A 16,041-nucleotide genomic window follows, 5' to 3' on the forward strand; every position below is an offset into this window, starting at 1 on the left:
ATTGATTTTGAGGCAGACTTTAAAAAAAATAAAATACACCCAGATGTTTGTGGTTACAGTTTAAGAGGCCTGCCGGTTTTCATTTGCAGGAAGAAGCATGTTATTCTTGCGAACAGAACAATGTTGATATTGTGGGAGCATAGAGCTGTTGGAGGGGATCTAAAAGGTCATCCATTCAACCCTCTATCAGTTGGAACACTGTTTTTCCTTACGGGAGGGTGAAGAACATAGAAAATACAGAGATTGTGCTGATTTGATAGGCTCTGTCACTATTTCTCCACCTTTGTGACTTTAAGAGGTGTGGACCAGGGGTGGGCTGCTGGGGGTTCACAGGGGTTCCCTAGCTCTGTGCAGTTCGGAGAAGCCCCCCCAAATCCCACTCCTGGCTGGCCCCATCCACCCTCCCCTCCCCTCCCAAGAGTCCCCACACAGCCTGTTTTGGATGCAGGTAACTGCAGGGCATGTGTGGAGGCTCGGGGAGGGCAAAAAACGGGCACCCTGGAAGTTTGGGGAAGGCTGGAAATGGGCCCGTTTCTGGCTTCCAGAGAGCCTTCGGAGCCCAGGGGACGCCATTTTCTGCCTCTCGGAGGCTCGACGAAAGCCTCCGGAGCCCAGGGAGGAAAAAAAACACCCACTCCTCCGCCGTGGTGCAGGAGGCCGACTAGGCCATGCCCACCATGACCACCCCCACCCAGCAACTGGGCAGACAACCCGTTACTAAAAATTTTTGAAGGCCACCCCTGGTGTAGGCCTCAATTTCCAGAATTCTGGGAGTTGACGTCCACACCTCTTAAAATCCCCAAGATTGAGAAACACTTGACGGGGACTAATTTGATTGGGTTGGGAAAGACAGTCCACCCAAATTTTTATTTTATTTTATTTTTATTTGGTTTGTCAATTGCTGACAAGATAATAGGTATAAGTAAAAACATAGTTCTGAATACATGGCTACATATAAGTAGGATAAAAGAAACAGTAGGACAGGGACGGTAGGCATGATTGGTGCGCCTATGCACACCCCCTACAGGCCTCTTAGGAAAGGGGGTGAGGTCAATAGTAGACAGTCTAAGGTTAAAGTTTTTGGGGTTTGGGGAAGAAACCACAGAGTCAGGTAGAGTATTCCAGACATTGACCACTCTGTTGCTGAAGTCGTATTTCCCGCAATCAAGTTTGGTGCGGTTAACCTTGAGTTTGTATCTATTGTGTGCTCTTGTGTTGTTATGGTTGAAGCTGAAGTATTTATTGACAGGTAGGACATTGCAATGTATGATTTTATATACTATACTTAGATTGAAGCGAAGGTAGCGTAGTTCTAGATTTTTTAGGTGTAGAGTTTCAAGTCTGGTGGCATAAGGTATTCTGCAACGAGTAAATTAGCTAACCACACTTTACCTAGTGTGTCTAGTAAGCCAGGATCTGTTAGTTTCCAGTTCAGTGTGCTGTGTGAATCTTCCAGATTACATGAATGGAATAAACCAGGATTAAATTCAAAACCAGCTTTTTTTCAAAACCAGTATTTTGCAGAAAGGACTAAGTAGTCAACTTACACTGACAGTGGGGACCAGAATTTCTGTTTTTAAGCAAAGCAATTGTTAAGTGAGTCATGCTTATTATTTTTCCCAAGGTTGTTAATCACTGCAGTTGTTAAGCAAACCGCTTGGTCTTTAAGCAAATGTAGCTTCTCGCAGTGTGGCTTGCTTAGCAACAGAAATTTTAGGCTCAGTTATGGTTGTAAGTTGCACCACTTTGCAAACAAGAAAACAGCTAACAGCAAGGAGTTGGGTTGGGAAGAGCCAATAGCTGGTCCAATAATTGATAAGGGAGGGCAGTATTGTGTGCAGATCAAAAGGCCAGCTTTATAAACTTGTCTAATGCCCCTAGGACCGAAGATTGCTCTCCTCTCAAGACTTTCTGTATTGCAAAATTCTTTTTAGCAGCTGCAAAGCAGAGGCAACAAAAAAAATGCATTGAAACGCTGCAATAAGCTTCTCTCTCTCTTCATCAGTATTCATTCATCGTCGCCTCGATCCAAGGAAGGTAGAAGGCCACGCGGGTGTATATAGAAGGCGGGATCTGGAAGCCATAGGAGACGATGCCGTGGGCCACCCCATTGCAGAGCAAGGCACTCCCAGAATCCCCCTGGGGACAGGTGAAAAAGGGGTACAGATTAACAGAGTTGGAAGGGACCGTGTAGGTCATCTAGTCCAACCCCCCACCCCCACAAGCAATGAATATTGTCAAAGTGAGACAAAGCAAATTCATTTTTTTAATATAGGGAGACACTTTCTATCTCATTGTTTCCTCTTTCAAAAGTAGATGGTCAGATACATGTGCGTGGGGGAGATTTGAGGGGTGGGCTTTTGAAACGAAAGGCGGGAGGATACTCCACCCTGCTTTTTCCATCCTTGGTCCTAAACCAGTGTTTCCCAATCTTGGCACCTTAAAGTTATATGGACTTCAGTTCCCAGAATTCACCAGCCATCATGCTGGGTTTTGAAGGCAGGGGTGGGATCTGACAGTTCGGTCATTTACGAGGTTCGATGATTTACGATGTGCTTCCCTGCATGCTGCTGCTGGCGCACGCCTGTAAATCGTCATCAGCATGCTGCGTGCAGAGAAGCAGCCTTTTAAAACACACTTTTTTCCTGCTTTTTTTAACTGCAGCTGTGCCTTGCACGGCAGCTGAAGTTGAAAAAAATCAGGAAATAAAGGTCAGATAAGAGCCTGGGTGGCGGGTGGGCAAAAACATCAGCAGACATAGAACCGGTTCTATGTCTGCTGCTCTTCAGAGCTACTGGTTCTACAGAGGTGGACAGAACCGGTAGAAACCCACCCCTCTTTGAAGTGCCACAAATGCTGGCCAGGGAATTCTGGGAGTTTGAAGTCCTCTCATCTTAAAGTTGCCAAGTTTGAAAACTACCGATCTAGCCTCTTGGCTTTTGTTAAGATATTTAAATTTTAGTACTGGAGCCGTGAGCTTGTGTAATGAATCAGGACACACAGTGATAGCTGAGTGGTTGAAAAGAGCTGGCTCCTGCATGAGGCAATCTAAGCTGTGATTGGTTGCTGTGGATGTGGAGGGGAGTTTCCCTTTTTCCCCGCCCTTTTCTTCTGTGTGCGTTCTGTGATTTACCTCATGATGCTCTTGCTGTGTTCATTTACCTCATGACACTCTAGTTTGCCTGACTATCTTGTTTGATATGGTATATAGATGTAAAATATATTTATATCAAACTACAAGTTCATGTCAGCATGTTTGACTCCATTTGGACACCAGCTGTGCCATTCCCTGACAGCTTTCATTGCCTTTAAAAATGTGTCGCAAACATATCTTAAATGTCCATGATCACTGAAACAAAGAAGGAAAATACCCTTTTATTGTAGGAAAAAGGGGAAAAAAACACCCAAAGATGATGTCACTCACATTGCTAACATCGCAGAGCGTGGCCCGACTGCCAGCGCACATCATCCCGTCAGTAAGTTCTGGATCAAACAGGAGACATTTTCTACGACCGAGGGCCGTCACATTGGTCTCAAAGAGCTTCGGTGTGGGAAAATACGTGGCATCTCTCCGGCCCCATCCCGCCACAGAACATGGGGTGTTTTTAGGAAGGTCGTCCATGGACTTTGGGATAGGGATCATTTGAACGTATTCATTCAGTTGAGCTTCACGGTCCAGCTGCCATCGAGAAGAAAAAAAGCAAGAAAATATTCCGGTTGAATTTAATCAAGTGTCTCCTAGCGAAACTATAGGTAGTCCTCGACTTACAACTTTAATTGAACCCCTGGTCATCAAGCAGGTCACCACACAACCATCCAATTTTATGACATTAGGAAAATTTGTGATCATTAAGCAATTGCCACCATCATTAAGTGAACGCATTGTCTGTAATGGATGTTTTTGGCAGGAAACCAGAAGTAGAAAATGTCATTAAGGGCAGTCAGGTGACCCAAGGATGCTGCCAACAGTCATAAGTGCCAGCCAGTTGCCAAGCAATACAATGGTGGGATTCAAATTTTTTTACTACTGGTTCTGTGGGCGTGGCAGGGGAAAGATACTGTAAAATCTCCAGTCAGAGGTGGTATTGGCTGGTTCTCCGAACTACTCAAAATTTCCGCTACCGGTTCTTCAGAACTGGTCAGAACCTGCTGAATACCACCTCTGAAGCAATAGCAATAGCAGACTTATATACCACTTTACAGTGCTATACAACCCTCTCTAAGCGGTTTTACAGAGGCGTCCTATTGCCCTCAACAACCTGGGTCCTCATTTTACCCACCTTGGAAGGATGGAAGGCTGAATCAACCTTGAGTCTGGTGGGATTTGAACTGCCAAATTGCAGGCAGCTGATAGTCAGCAGAAATGGCCTGCAGTACTGCACTCTAACCACTGCGCCGTCGAGGCTCAAGCGCCAAAAATGCGATCGAGTGACCACAGGATGAGAGCAGGGAGGGGGGCATCATAAGTTGGAATCTAGGGCTTAAGTACTTTTTTGAACTCCATCTTAACTTTGAACGGTTGCTAAGCAAATTGAAGACGACCTCTATTGTATATCCTTACAGCCGTGCTAATTTTTGGTTCCAAAATACACCCCCAGATTTTGATTTGTCTTATCCACAGATGGGTTTATCCACCATGACATACAGTGTAATTCTTAGCGCGTCTTGTTGGACTTGCAGAGAAGCTTAAACGGGATAAACTGACCCTTGAAATGTTTGTGTCTTTTTCAATACATTCTGAAAGACTTATAAATTTAGTGACTGCTCAAAGTTACGACGACACTGAAAAAAGGGACTTATGACTGGTCCTTACACTTACGACCACTGCAGCATTGCTACAATCAAGTGATCAAAATTTGGGCAAATCACGGCAACCAACGCGACGCTTCACTTTATAAATACGTCACTTAACATTGAATTTTCTGGTCCCAGTTGTGGTTGTAAGTCAAAGACTATATATATTTGCAAATCTGAGAAATATGTTTTTAATCATCTGAGTGACTTTGTTCGAAGTATAATTTGTATATGTTTGGAGGCATGGATTTCAAGGGTTGCCAAGTATGGAAAATTGCACATTTCAGCTCTTTCGTTTCATCTACTGATTCAAATACAACTCGACGTACAATCACCATGGGGCCCAACATTTTGGTTGCTAAGCAAGACAGTTGTTAAATGAGTTTTCCTCCATTTTATGACCTTTCTTGCCACAGTTGTTGAGTGAATCACTGCGGTTCTTAAGTTAGTAACACGATTATTAAGCGAATCTGGCTTCCTCGCTGACTTTGCTTGTAAGAATGTCACAAGAGGTGATCACATGACCCTGAGACACTGCGACCATCATAAATATGAACCAATTGCCAAGCATCTGAATTTTGATCATGCGACCGTGGGAATGCTGCAAAGGCGGTAAGGCTGTAAGTGAAAAATGGTCATACATCACTTTTTAAGTGCTATTTTAACTTTGAAAGGCCACTAAACAAATGGTCGTAAGTCGAGGACTACCTGTAGGCAAAACGAATGGTGCTCGCATTTGATATTGGAACGACCAAGGGTTGTTTTTCTTCATACCTTCAGCAGCAAGATGTCGTTGAAAGGGATACCCGCTACTACGGAATAACCGGGATGTTCGTGATAGCTTATGACTCCAAACACTTGCCGGGTCTCTTCAAAAGCGTTCAGATCGTGCGCCCCCAAAATGACGGAAATATCTCTAGAAAGGAAACAAAAAAGAAAGCCACCCCTGATTCAGAACCAAAATCACCCCCAAATCGCCCCAATTATGGTGTGCCACATTTCAGCACATGGGGCGTCACTCTGAGATCTCCCCCACCTCTGTGAAGATCAAAGCCATTTCTCTCGGAGCCCTCCTTGCTATGGACACCACTCCATAGTATCACTCAGATATTCAAGCCCTGGACCAGTGGTGCTATTCTACCAGTTCGGCCCAGTTCTGCTGAGCCGGTAGTGTTCTGTCTTTAACTTGCTGGCTGAATATAAAGACAGTTCGATAAACTCTACAAAGGCTTCCATACAAAATTTCTTTATTGGATTGTAATAGGCATCCTCAAGGTATAACTCACCGTTATGTTGAGATTCATCTAATGTCCAATCTTTGTCTTCATAGTGTGAAAATATAGTTATCTGCATCCCATAACGATGGAGCAAAGGGAAAGACACCAGCACGATGCTGGGGTCCAAGCAAGAATAAAGGAAACTCCCCCAAACCCAACCAAGGGTCAATTCAGTGACCAATCAGGATTACAGATGTGACCACATGACACGAACTACATTTCCCATGAGGCATTAGCTACATTTCCCAAGAGGCATTAGCTACATTTACTATGAGGCATTCCCTTAAGGGGACAGCTCCCAATTCCCAATCAACTATATACTGTCTGAACAGCACAGGTAGCGGCGATGAGCAGTGGAGACCAAACCTGTTCTCTCCGCTGCTCTGCTGTTGGGCCCAACTGGCCGCCCGAGCTCCCATACTCACCTTTGTCCTCTGAATCTGAAACGCAGCTGCTTTGCGCGGCACAGAATAGCACTGCGCGGCAGCTGCTGAAGCGACCGGGAGAATGCAGGCTGGCAGGAGGTGAGTTAGAACGCCTTTGTGCCTGCGCAAAGTGCGCATTTAGTGCTCATGCGCATGCAAAGTGTGTGCACGTGTGCAAAGCGCACTCACCAAGCCACACCCACCGAACCCAGTGGTAAAACTTTTCGAATCCCACCACTGCCCTGGACATCTCATGGCTAGACTACTGCCATGCGCTCTACCTGGGGCTACCCTTGAAGAGTATTCAGAAGTTACAGCTGGTGCAGAATTCGGCTGCGCGGACAGTTCTTGGGGCCCCAAAGTGTGGCCTGTTGCATGAGCTGCACCGGTTGGCAATCTGCTTCCGGGTCCAACTCAAGGGGTCAGGTATCACCTTTAAAGACCTGCATGGCATTGGTCCAGGTTACATGAGGAGCTGTCACACCCCTAAGGGATTGGCCTGCCCCATTTGCTTTGTTGTCAACCCCCTTGGCCAAGGACTTCCCGCTGGCTAGTGGGATCCAGGAGAAGGGCTTTTTATGCCATGGTTCCCGCCCTCCGGAACATCATACCTTCCCCAAGGTGAGATCTGCTCTCCCCCCCCCCCTGCACCATAAGCCTTCCACAAGAGCCCTGAAACCTGGCTCTGCCAATTGGCCAGGAATCCTGATAGCCATGTTGGAGGGGGTGAGTGGACTAGGAACAAGATTCCACCACCCCGGTAGGACTCCGATTTTAACTTATTCGGTTAAAATGTTTTGTACTTCTGTGTTTTTTTTATGATGTTTGGAAGCCATCCAAAGGGTCTGGCAGTCAAATAGATCAGGGGTCACCAACCTTTCAGCTCTCAGGGACCACTAAAATTCATCATTTTAAATCTTGCGGACCACTAATACGATCTGCCTAATGACCGGCTGGGTGGGCGTGGCTAGTTTGTCATGTGACTGGGTGGGTGTGGCCAGCTTGATGTTACTCACATCGAGGGGGCATCTCACCGGCCTCTACTCGCCCCTCCCCTCCCAGCCGCTCCTCCCCTGCCCGCCCAGGCTCCTTAGGGCCCCAAACACGAAGCGGTTGTTGGAGCTAAACAGCCGCCAGGAGAAAGAGTTGGCAAAACAGCCGGTTCCGTTCAAACTGGATCTGACCGAGAAGGAGGCTCAGCAGAAGCACCTCACTAAGGACTAGGAGCATAGGCTTTCCAAGCAGAAGGAAAACCTGCAGGAGTTCAAGGCCGGGTACCAGAACCCGGAGACTCAGTGGGCTGAGATGGCCAACCAGTTCCAGACCATGACGGAGTCCCACTGGAAACAAGGCCCTCCGGCTCTTCGCCCACCAGTGGCCCTTCTCTCCAGCCTTCTCCCAAAGCCCCACACAGGGAGGCTGAAGCAGACCCCAAGTCGGAATTTCTGGCCCCCTGACCTACAGAAAAAGTCCCCGAAAGGACGAGACTCATATCCGGCTCAGGGGCGCTAGCTTGAGGACCCCTGATTTAGTGCAATGTAAAAAAAATGTGAATGATTTTTCTGCGGGCCACCAAAATTTTCTCATGGACCACCAGTTGGTGACCGCTGAAATAGATAGCACATCCATTCAATGCATCCATCCATCCAGTTAGGGAAACTGTTCATCTCAAATGCAAACTCACCCGTTGCAGTGGCCTGCTGACAACACCCACCGGGGGGCAATGAGGAACCCCCCACATCCAAAATGTCCATTGATTTTCAAAGCTGCCATGTAAGGTCTGGAATGGGGCTTCACTTCACGGCCTCCAACGATCCGGCTGCGAAGGGGTCCTGGAAAGAGGCGAAGAAGGATCTACCTCAATAAGACTTCAGGAATGAGTTTCATATGTAGATATCTCCACTGAAAAATTATTCCTCTTGTTGGATCTTCATTTTTTTCTGCAGAGCAGAAGAACCCCGGTGCTCTTCCTAATATTTGGGCAATGTGGAGACAACTGAGATGCAGATACTGAGGGGAGATATGATAGCAGTCTTCCAATATTTGAGGGGCTGCCCCAGAGAGGAGGGCGTCAAACTATTTTCTAAAGCACCTGAAGGCCAGACAAGGAATAATGGATAGAAACTGAACAAGGAGAGATTCAATCTGGAAATAAGGAGAAACTTTCTGACAGTGAGAACAATCAATCCATGGAACAGAAGTTGCCTTCAGAAGTTTTGGGATCTTCAGCACTTGAAACTTTCAAGAAGAGACTGGACTGCCATTTGGTGTAGGTTCTTCTGCTTGGGCAGAGGGTTGGACTAGATGACCTACAAGGTCCCTTCCAACTCTGTTAATCTGTATCTCAGGGTCTGCCACAAAGAAGAGGGGGTCAACCCATTCTCCAAAGGGCCCAAATGCAGGATAAGGAGCAACAGATGGAAACTCATCAAGGAGATAAGCAACCTAAAACTCGGAAGAAATTTCCTGACAGTGTGAACAAAATCAGTTGAACGGTTTTCCTCCAGACATTGTGGGTGCTTCAATACTGGAGGTTTTTAAGAAGAGATTGGACAGCCATTTGTCAGGAATTGTAATAGGGTCTCCACTTGAGCGGGGGGTTGGACTAGAAGACCTCCAAGGTCTCTTCCAACTCTGTTATTCTGCTAATGTCTTTCTTCCCTACCGTTAGAGTTTCAGAAATTATGTAATACAGTTGGGCTTGCTGGCAGGCTACAAACTGTATTCCTTGCAGAAAGCCAGAGTTGAGCGATTAGGATTCACACCCAGAAGAACCCAAGGTCTCAGTTTAGGGCTGACCCTCTGGACCACAGCTGGAGAAAGGACTTGAGTCACTTCCTTTGTTTCTTCCCACTTTCACGGATTCCATACACCTTGGGAAAACACAGCTGAAAGTTGGGTATCACCATGAGAAGTTGAGATGTCCATGTGTATCGATGGAATGGACATTTCCCAGGTTCAAAATAGATCTCAGGAGGACCTTCTGATCCATATGAGTTGTCAGTTTGCACAGAGGTCTCCAAACTTGGCAACTTTAAGACTTGTGGACTTCAACTACCAGAATTCCTCAGCCAACCATGCTGGCTGGGGAATTCTGGGAGTTGAAGTCCACAAGTCTCAAAGTTGTCAAGTTTGGAGATCCTTGAGTTAACAGGAAGGCTGCTGCCTAAAGTGCTGAGTCTTCTTCACTGGAGACCCTCATACAAGGCTGGAAGGTCACCTGTCAGAGATAGAATAGCAGAATTGGAAGGGACCTTGGAGGTCTTCAAGGCCAACCCCCTGCTTGAGCAGGTGTTTACCATTTCACATAAACGGTTGTTCAATCTCTTCTTAAAAACCTGAAGTGATGGAACACCCACAACTTCTGAAGGGAAGCTGTTGGGTTGATTGTTCTCCGTGTTAGGAAATTTCTCCTTAGTTTTAGGTTGCTTCTCTCCTTGGCTAGCTTCCATCCCTTGTTTCTTGCCTTGCCTTTTGGTGTTATGGAAAATAGGTTGACCCCCTCTTCTTTGTGGCAACCCCTCAAATACTGGGATCCTGCTATCATGTCACCCCAGTCCTTTTTTTTTTAGACTAGCCCAAATCCTGCCATCATTCTTCGTATGTTTTAGTCTCCAAGCCTTTAATCATCTTAAGTTGCTCTTCTCGACACTTTTTCCAAAGTCTCAAAATATCTTTTTGGGTAATGGGAATGCAGTATTCCAGGGGTGGTCTTTAGGTTTTTCTTACTGCAAGGAAAATAACCTAGAAAATCCCGTTGCCTTTTGGGAAAACACCCTTGGGACAACCATGACTTGGATCAGGGGTGGGCTGCTACCTGTTCGCACTGGTTCAGGCGAACTGGTTGTTAATTTTATGGCTGGTTTGGTGAACTGGCAAATTCCACCCCTCCCTGCCCCTCCCACGAGTTCCTACGTGGCCCATTTTGGATTGCAGGTAAATCCAGGGCCCGTGAGGAGGCTCGGGAAGGGCCAAAACACAGGCCCCCTGGAAGTTCTGGAAGGCCAGAAATAAGCCCGTGGCCTGATTTTACTCCCAGGGTGGTGCTGGAGACCCCTGGACTGGGCCACACCCATTATGGCCATCAGCAATCAGGCAGAGAACCAGTTGCTAAATTATTTGAAGCCCACCCCTGACCTTCATGAAAGAGAATCATCCCTAGGAAGTCATCCATCGAGCAGAAGTTGGACCAGAGGACCTCCAAGGGATATTTCTATCCTTTACAACCTGCTTTTGTTTCTTCCTGCTTCATTCGGGCAAGAAGGAAACCCCTTGGAGAACGGCCTTCGAAGCTACTTACCAGCTGCCACCAAGGAGATAGACAGGAGAGCCATCAAAAGGGAGCGGAGTGTCCAATCACCACCCATTTTGGCTCTAGGGTAGATGTTGCAAAGCCAGAGAGAGAAGGTTGGAGGTCTTTGTTCTCTGCGTGGGGCTATCTTCTTTATATAGTCCTTCTGTTGACGGTTGGAAACTATGACTTAAGACCATCTGATTCTGTGGGTTATGTATCTACTATCATTTCAGTTTCAAATAATCAGCGATCAAAGTCGCTTCTTGGAAAGATGTAGGCCAAGCCCGAAGCTTGGGAAAGGGTACATTAGTCAGAGGCGGAAGGGGCACGGCAGGGCGAGAATGCTAGGAGAAGGAGAAGAAGAAAAAGTAGATGAAGGAAGAGGAGGAGGAGGAGGAGGAGGAGGAGGAGGAGGAGGAGGAGGAGGAGGAGGAGGAGGAGGAGGAGGAGAGAGAGAGATAAAAAGAAGTAGACGGAGGAGAAGAAGGAGGGAATGAGGCATAGGAGAAGGACATAGGAGGAATGAGAGAAGAAGGAGAACATATGAGAAGAAGAAGAAGAAGAAGAAGAAGAAGAAGAAGAAGAAGAAGAAGAAGAAGAAGAAGAAGAAGAAGAAGAAGAAGAAGAAGAAGAAGAAGAAGAAGAAGAAGAAGAAGAAGAAGAAGAAGAAGAAGAAAGAGGAGAAGGAGGGAATGAGGAGGAGTAGAAGAAGATAGGAGAAGGAGGGAATGAGGAGTAGGAGAAGATAGAAGAAGGGAATGAGGATGAGAAAGAAGAGAAGGAGAAGAGATAAGAAGGAGAAGAAAGAGAAGAAGGAGGAATGAGGAGAGAAGGAGGAGGTGAGAAGGAGTAGAGAAGAAGAAGGAGCAGGAGGGAATGAAGAGGAGGAAGGAAGGAAAGAAAGAAAGGAGGAGGGGAAGGAGGGGAGAAGAGAAGGGAAAGAGGAGAGGAGAAACGAGATGAAAAGGAAAAGGAGAAGAAGGAGAAGGAGTGAGATGAAGTGAGATGAAAAGGAGAAGGAGAAAGAGAAAAAAGAGAAAGGAGGCGGCGGCTTTTCTGTGATTCATGAAAATCAGCATGGTTGTTAATGGAGTGTGAAATCTCCTACTTTGTTCACAAGCCAGAGTTAGCATTCACAGCAATTTTTTTTTTTAACTTGGTTGAACAATAAATCACATGCATTGTCTACATTGCCTTGTGGAAGTGAATCTTTTCTTTCTGTTTCTTTTAGGTGGATGTGGGCTAAGGTGTGTTGATCAGAAAGACAACAAAAGTCTGGATAGTGGATTCGGCAGAAACTGGAGACAGCAGAAGAGAACAGAAAGAACCAGAGAAGATCACAAACTACAAAGACCTGTAAATAGAAGCAGAATGAAAGAAAGCAAAGATAATACCAAGAGTAACTGGCATCTTGGGTGCAAACCCCAAAGATCTGGAGCACTATTTGAACACCATTGGCACTGGCACAATCCCCACCAGTCAATTGCAAAAGGCAGCTTGACTTGAAACAGCTGACATCCTGCGGGGAGACTTTTGACACCCCCAAACATCCACATCTGCCTAGCCCAAACTCAATATCTGGACAAAAATGCAAATTCTGGTGTAAACATCTGGCTGACTGTGCAACCAATCATATTAAGTCAGGTTTACAAGTCACGATATAGAATCTGTTTTTACTGAACCGTGAAACCAGAGGCAAAGCAGGATGCCACATTGAAGACTCAGCTTTAAATGCAAAAAATATATATTTATTTAGAAAGGGTGCAGCACAGCACTCCGGAGGAATTAGATGTTTGTGGTTACACAGTGTAAGAGGCCTGCAGATTTTCAGGCACAGATAGAAGGATATTAATCTTGTGTAAAGAATGATGATGACATTGGGGAAGCATACAATTGTTGAAGGGGATCTAAAATGTCATCTATTCATCCCTCTGAACACCATTTTTCTTTATGGAAGATTGAAGAACCCAGAAAGACAGAGGTGATACTGATTTGGTAGGCTGAACTCAAGAGTCTCCTGGTGATTGGCCCAAAGTCATCTAACCTGGTTTCATGCCTGAGCCTGGACTAGAACTCACAGTCTCCTGGTGATTGGCCCAAAGCCATCTAACCTGGTTTCATGCCTGAGCCTGAACTAGAACTCACAGTCTCCTGGTGATTGGCCCAAAGTCATCTAACCTGGTTTCATGCCTGAGCCTGAACTAGAACTCACAGTCTCCTGGTGATTGGCCCAAAGTCATCTAACCTGGTTTCATGCCTGAGCCTGGACTAGAACTCACAGTCTCCTGGTGATTGGCCCAAAGTCATCTAACCTGGTTTCATGCCTGAGCCTGAACTAGAACTCACAGTCTCCTGGTGATTGACCCAAAGTCATTCAATCTGGTTTCATGCCTAAACCTGAACTAGAACTCACAGTCTCCTGGTGATTGACCCAAAGTCATTCAATCTGGTTTCAAACTTAACGCTGGACTAGAACTCACAGTCTCCTGGGGATTGGCCCAAACCCATTCAACCTTGTTTCATGCCTAAGCCTGGACTAGAACTCACAGTCTCCTGGTGATTGGCCCAAAGTCATCTAACCTGGTTTCATGCCTGAGCCCAGACTAGAACTCACAGTCTCCTGGTGATTGGCCCAAAGTCATCTAACCTGGTTTCATGCCTGAGCCTGAACTAGAACTCACAGTCTCCTGGTGATTGGCCCAAAGTCATCTAACCTGGTTTCATGCCTGAGCCTGAACTAGAACTCACAGTCTCCTGGTGATTGACCCAAAGTCATTCAATCTGGTTTCAAACTTAACGCTGGACTAGAACTCACAGTCTCCTGGTGATTGACCCAAAGTCATTCAATCTGGTTTCATGCCTAAGCCTGAACTAGAACTCACAGTCTCCTGGTGATTGACCCAAAGTCATTCAATCTGGTTTCAAACTTAACGCTGGACTAGAACTCACAGTCTCCTGGGGATTGGCCCAAACCCATTCAACCTTGTTTCATGCCTAAGCCTGGACTAGAACTCACAGTCTCCTGGTGATTGGCCCAAACCCATTCAACCTGGTTTCATGCCTAAGCCTGGACTAGAACTCAGTCTCCTGGTGATTGGCCCAAAGTCATCCAATCTGATTTCAAGCCTAAGCCCAGACTAGAACTCACAGTCTCCAGGTGATTGGCCCAAAGTCACCCTGTAGATTTTTTATGGCTAAGGCAGGACTCGAAGTCAGCCTCCCAATTTCCAACCTGGTGCGTGAAATGAAACGAAACGAAAACTGGATCTGGAGAGACGCAGGTCCTCGTCCCCGTTAGAAAGATGTTTATTGTTTATTACAGTCCTGGGAAGCCATGTCAGAGGATGATGCCCGGCTGGGTTTTTGATAGTTGCGATCCTAAATAGGAGGCGTCGCGTGACGTGAGAGGAGTTCGCAGAGCCAGCAACAGCAGAGGGCTGTGCAACAGCCTTCCAGCCAGCCAGCCGCATGTGCCTGTTCCCTGGTGTGTATCGGCTCCGTCACATAGACACGGACTGGTGGTGAGGGATATCCATAAGGGGGCGGATATCCCGGTGGTGGGTAGCCTGCATAGGGGCCAGGCATAGGGGGTGGTTGGAGGGGTGGGGGCGGGGACGGTATGGGTGGTGTTGGTGGCGGTACACCTGCCATCTTGTCACCCTAAAGCTCTTTGGCCTGCCTTCTCTGGCCAGCCGGTTGCTTCGTCTCTCCTTCCGGTGGATGAAAACGTTCTTGGGACTGCGAAGTTCCAGGAAGCTGTGACTGTCACCACCCATGGAGTAGGAACAAGGTGGTTAAGGTCATTCTGGAAAAGAGACAAGCAAACCACAGAGTTGCAATGGCTTCTTCCTTCCTTCCATCCATCCATCCCTATTTCTATAGTATCTATCTATCTGTCTGTCTGTCTATCTATCTATCTATATCCATATTTTCATCCATCCACCCATCTCTACCAATCTATCTCTACAGTGTCTGTCTCCCCCTCTCATCTATCTATCTATCTATCTATCTATCTATCTATCTATCTATCTATCTATCTGTCTATCTATCATCTATCTATCTATCTATCTATCTATCTATCATCTATCTATCTATCTATCTATCTATCTCTGTCTATCTATCCATCTATGTCTATCTATCTATCTATCTATCTATCTATCTATCTATCTATCTATCTATCTATCTATCTATCTATCTATCTATCTATCTATCCACCCACCCACCCACCCACCTATCTATCTATCTATCTATCTATCTATCTATCTATCTATCTATCTATCTATCTATCTATCTATCCCTGTCTGCCTGTCTATCTCTCTGTCTGTCTGTCTGTCTGTCTGTCTGTCTATCTATCTATCTCTCTCTCTCTCTCCATCCATCCATCTATGTCTGTCTGTCTGTCTGTCTATCTATCTATCTATCTATCTATCTATCTATCTATCCATCTATCTGTCTATCCATCTATGTCTGTCTATCTATCTGTCTGTCTGTCTGTCTGTCTGTCTGTCTGTCTGTCTGTCTGTCTGTCTGTCTGTCTGTCTATCCATCTGTCCGTCTCTCTCTCTCTCTCTCTCCATCCATCTATGTCTATCTGTCTATCTATCTATCTATCTATCTATCTATCTATCTATCATCTATCTATCTATCTATCTATCTATCTATCTATCTATCAGCACTAAAGCACTATAAAGCAGTATATAAGTCTAAGTGCTATTGTTATTTATTACATTTCAGGGTGATTTGCACAAATCTGAGCCAAATATATATAAGCTTAATTGAACTTCTGGGCATTCAGCCAAGAGCATTTCACACCTCGTAAAAGTATGGCAAACTAGATAAACAATCCACTCAGCGCTTGGGAAAAATCAGATCACATAGCCACTAGCCTCCAAGGGGATTAATTCCCAAATAATAAGAATCACGTAACTCACCAGAAACTCCGCTAAGACTCCAAGATCTCTCTTACAGTCACTGCTAGTAAGCCTGGTTTCACCAGTCTTTTATTTAAGTATTAAATGCACGAAATAATAAACAGCTTTTTGATATATTATCTTTTTTTAGGCAATTAGGGCAAAGGAGTGACGTTGAGTTGGCCACACCCACCCAGTCACATGACCACCCAGCCACGCCCACCCAGCCAGTCATTAGGGCAGAGAGCCCCTTGCTAAAAGGGGGGGTGGGTTTCTACCGGTTCTGTCCACCTCTGTAGAACCAGTAGCTCTGATGTCTGCTGATGTTTTTGCCCACCCGC

The 16,041-nt window shown here is 46.0% G+C and overlaps 1 protein-coding gene across 1 annotated transcript; it reads right to left on the reverse strand.

The window, feature by feature from the left end:
• Positions 1 to 1,957: 1,957 nt before the first annotated feature.
• LOC113426433 (mast cell protease 2-like) lies at positions 1,958 to 10,892 on the reverse strand. The gene is made up of 5 exons (XM_026688793.2): positions 10,797 to 10,892; positions 8,181 to 8,328; positions 5,569 to 5,710; positions 3,425 to 3,679; positions 1,958 to 2,139 (listed from the first exon to the last, which is right to left on the reverse strand). Exons 1-5 carry the CDS (start codon positions 10,861 to 10,863, stop codon positions 2,002 to 2,004), a joined length of 750 nt encoding a protein of 249 aa, XP_026544578.2. The 5' UTR covers positions 10,864 to 10,892; the 3' UTR covers positions 1,958 to 2,001.
• Positions 10,893 to 16,041: the final 5,149 nt, after the last annotated feature.

Source organism: Notechis scutatus, chromosome 1 (genome assembly GCF_049901735.1).
Source record: "Notechis scutatus isolate UNSWTSFEM ecotype Mainland chromosome 1, rNotScu1.2, whole genome shotgun sequence".
NCBI classification, from domain to species: Eukaryota; Metazoa; Chordata; class Lepidosauria; order Squamata; family Elapidae; genus Notechis; species Notechis scutatus.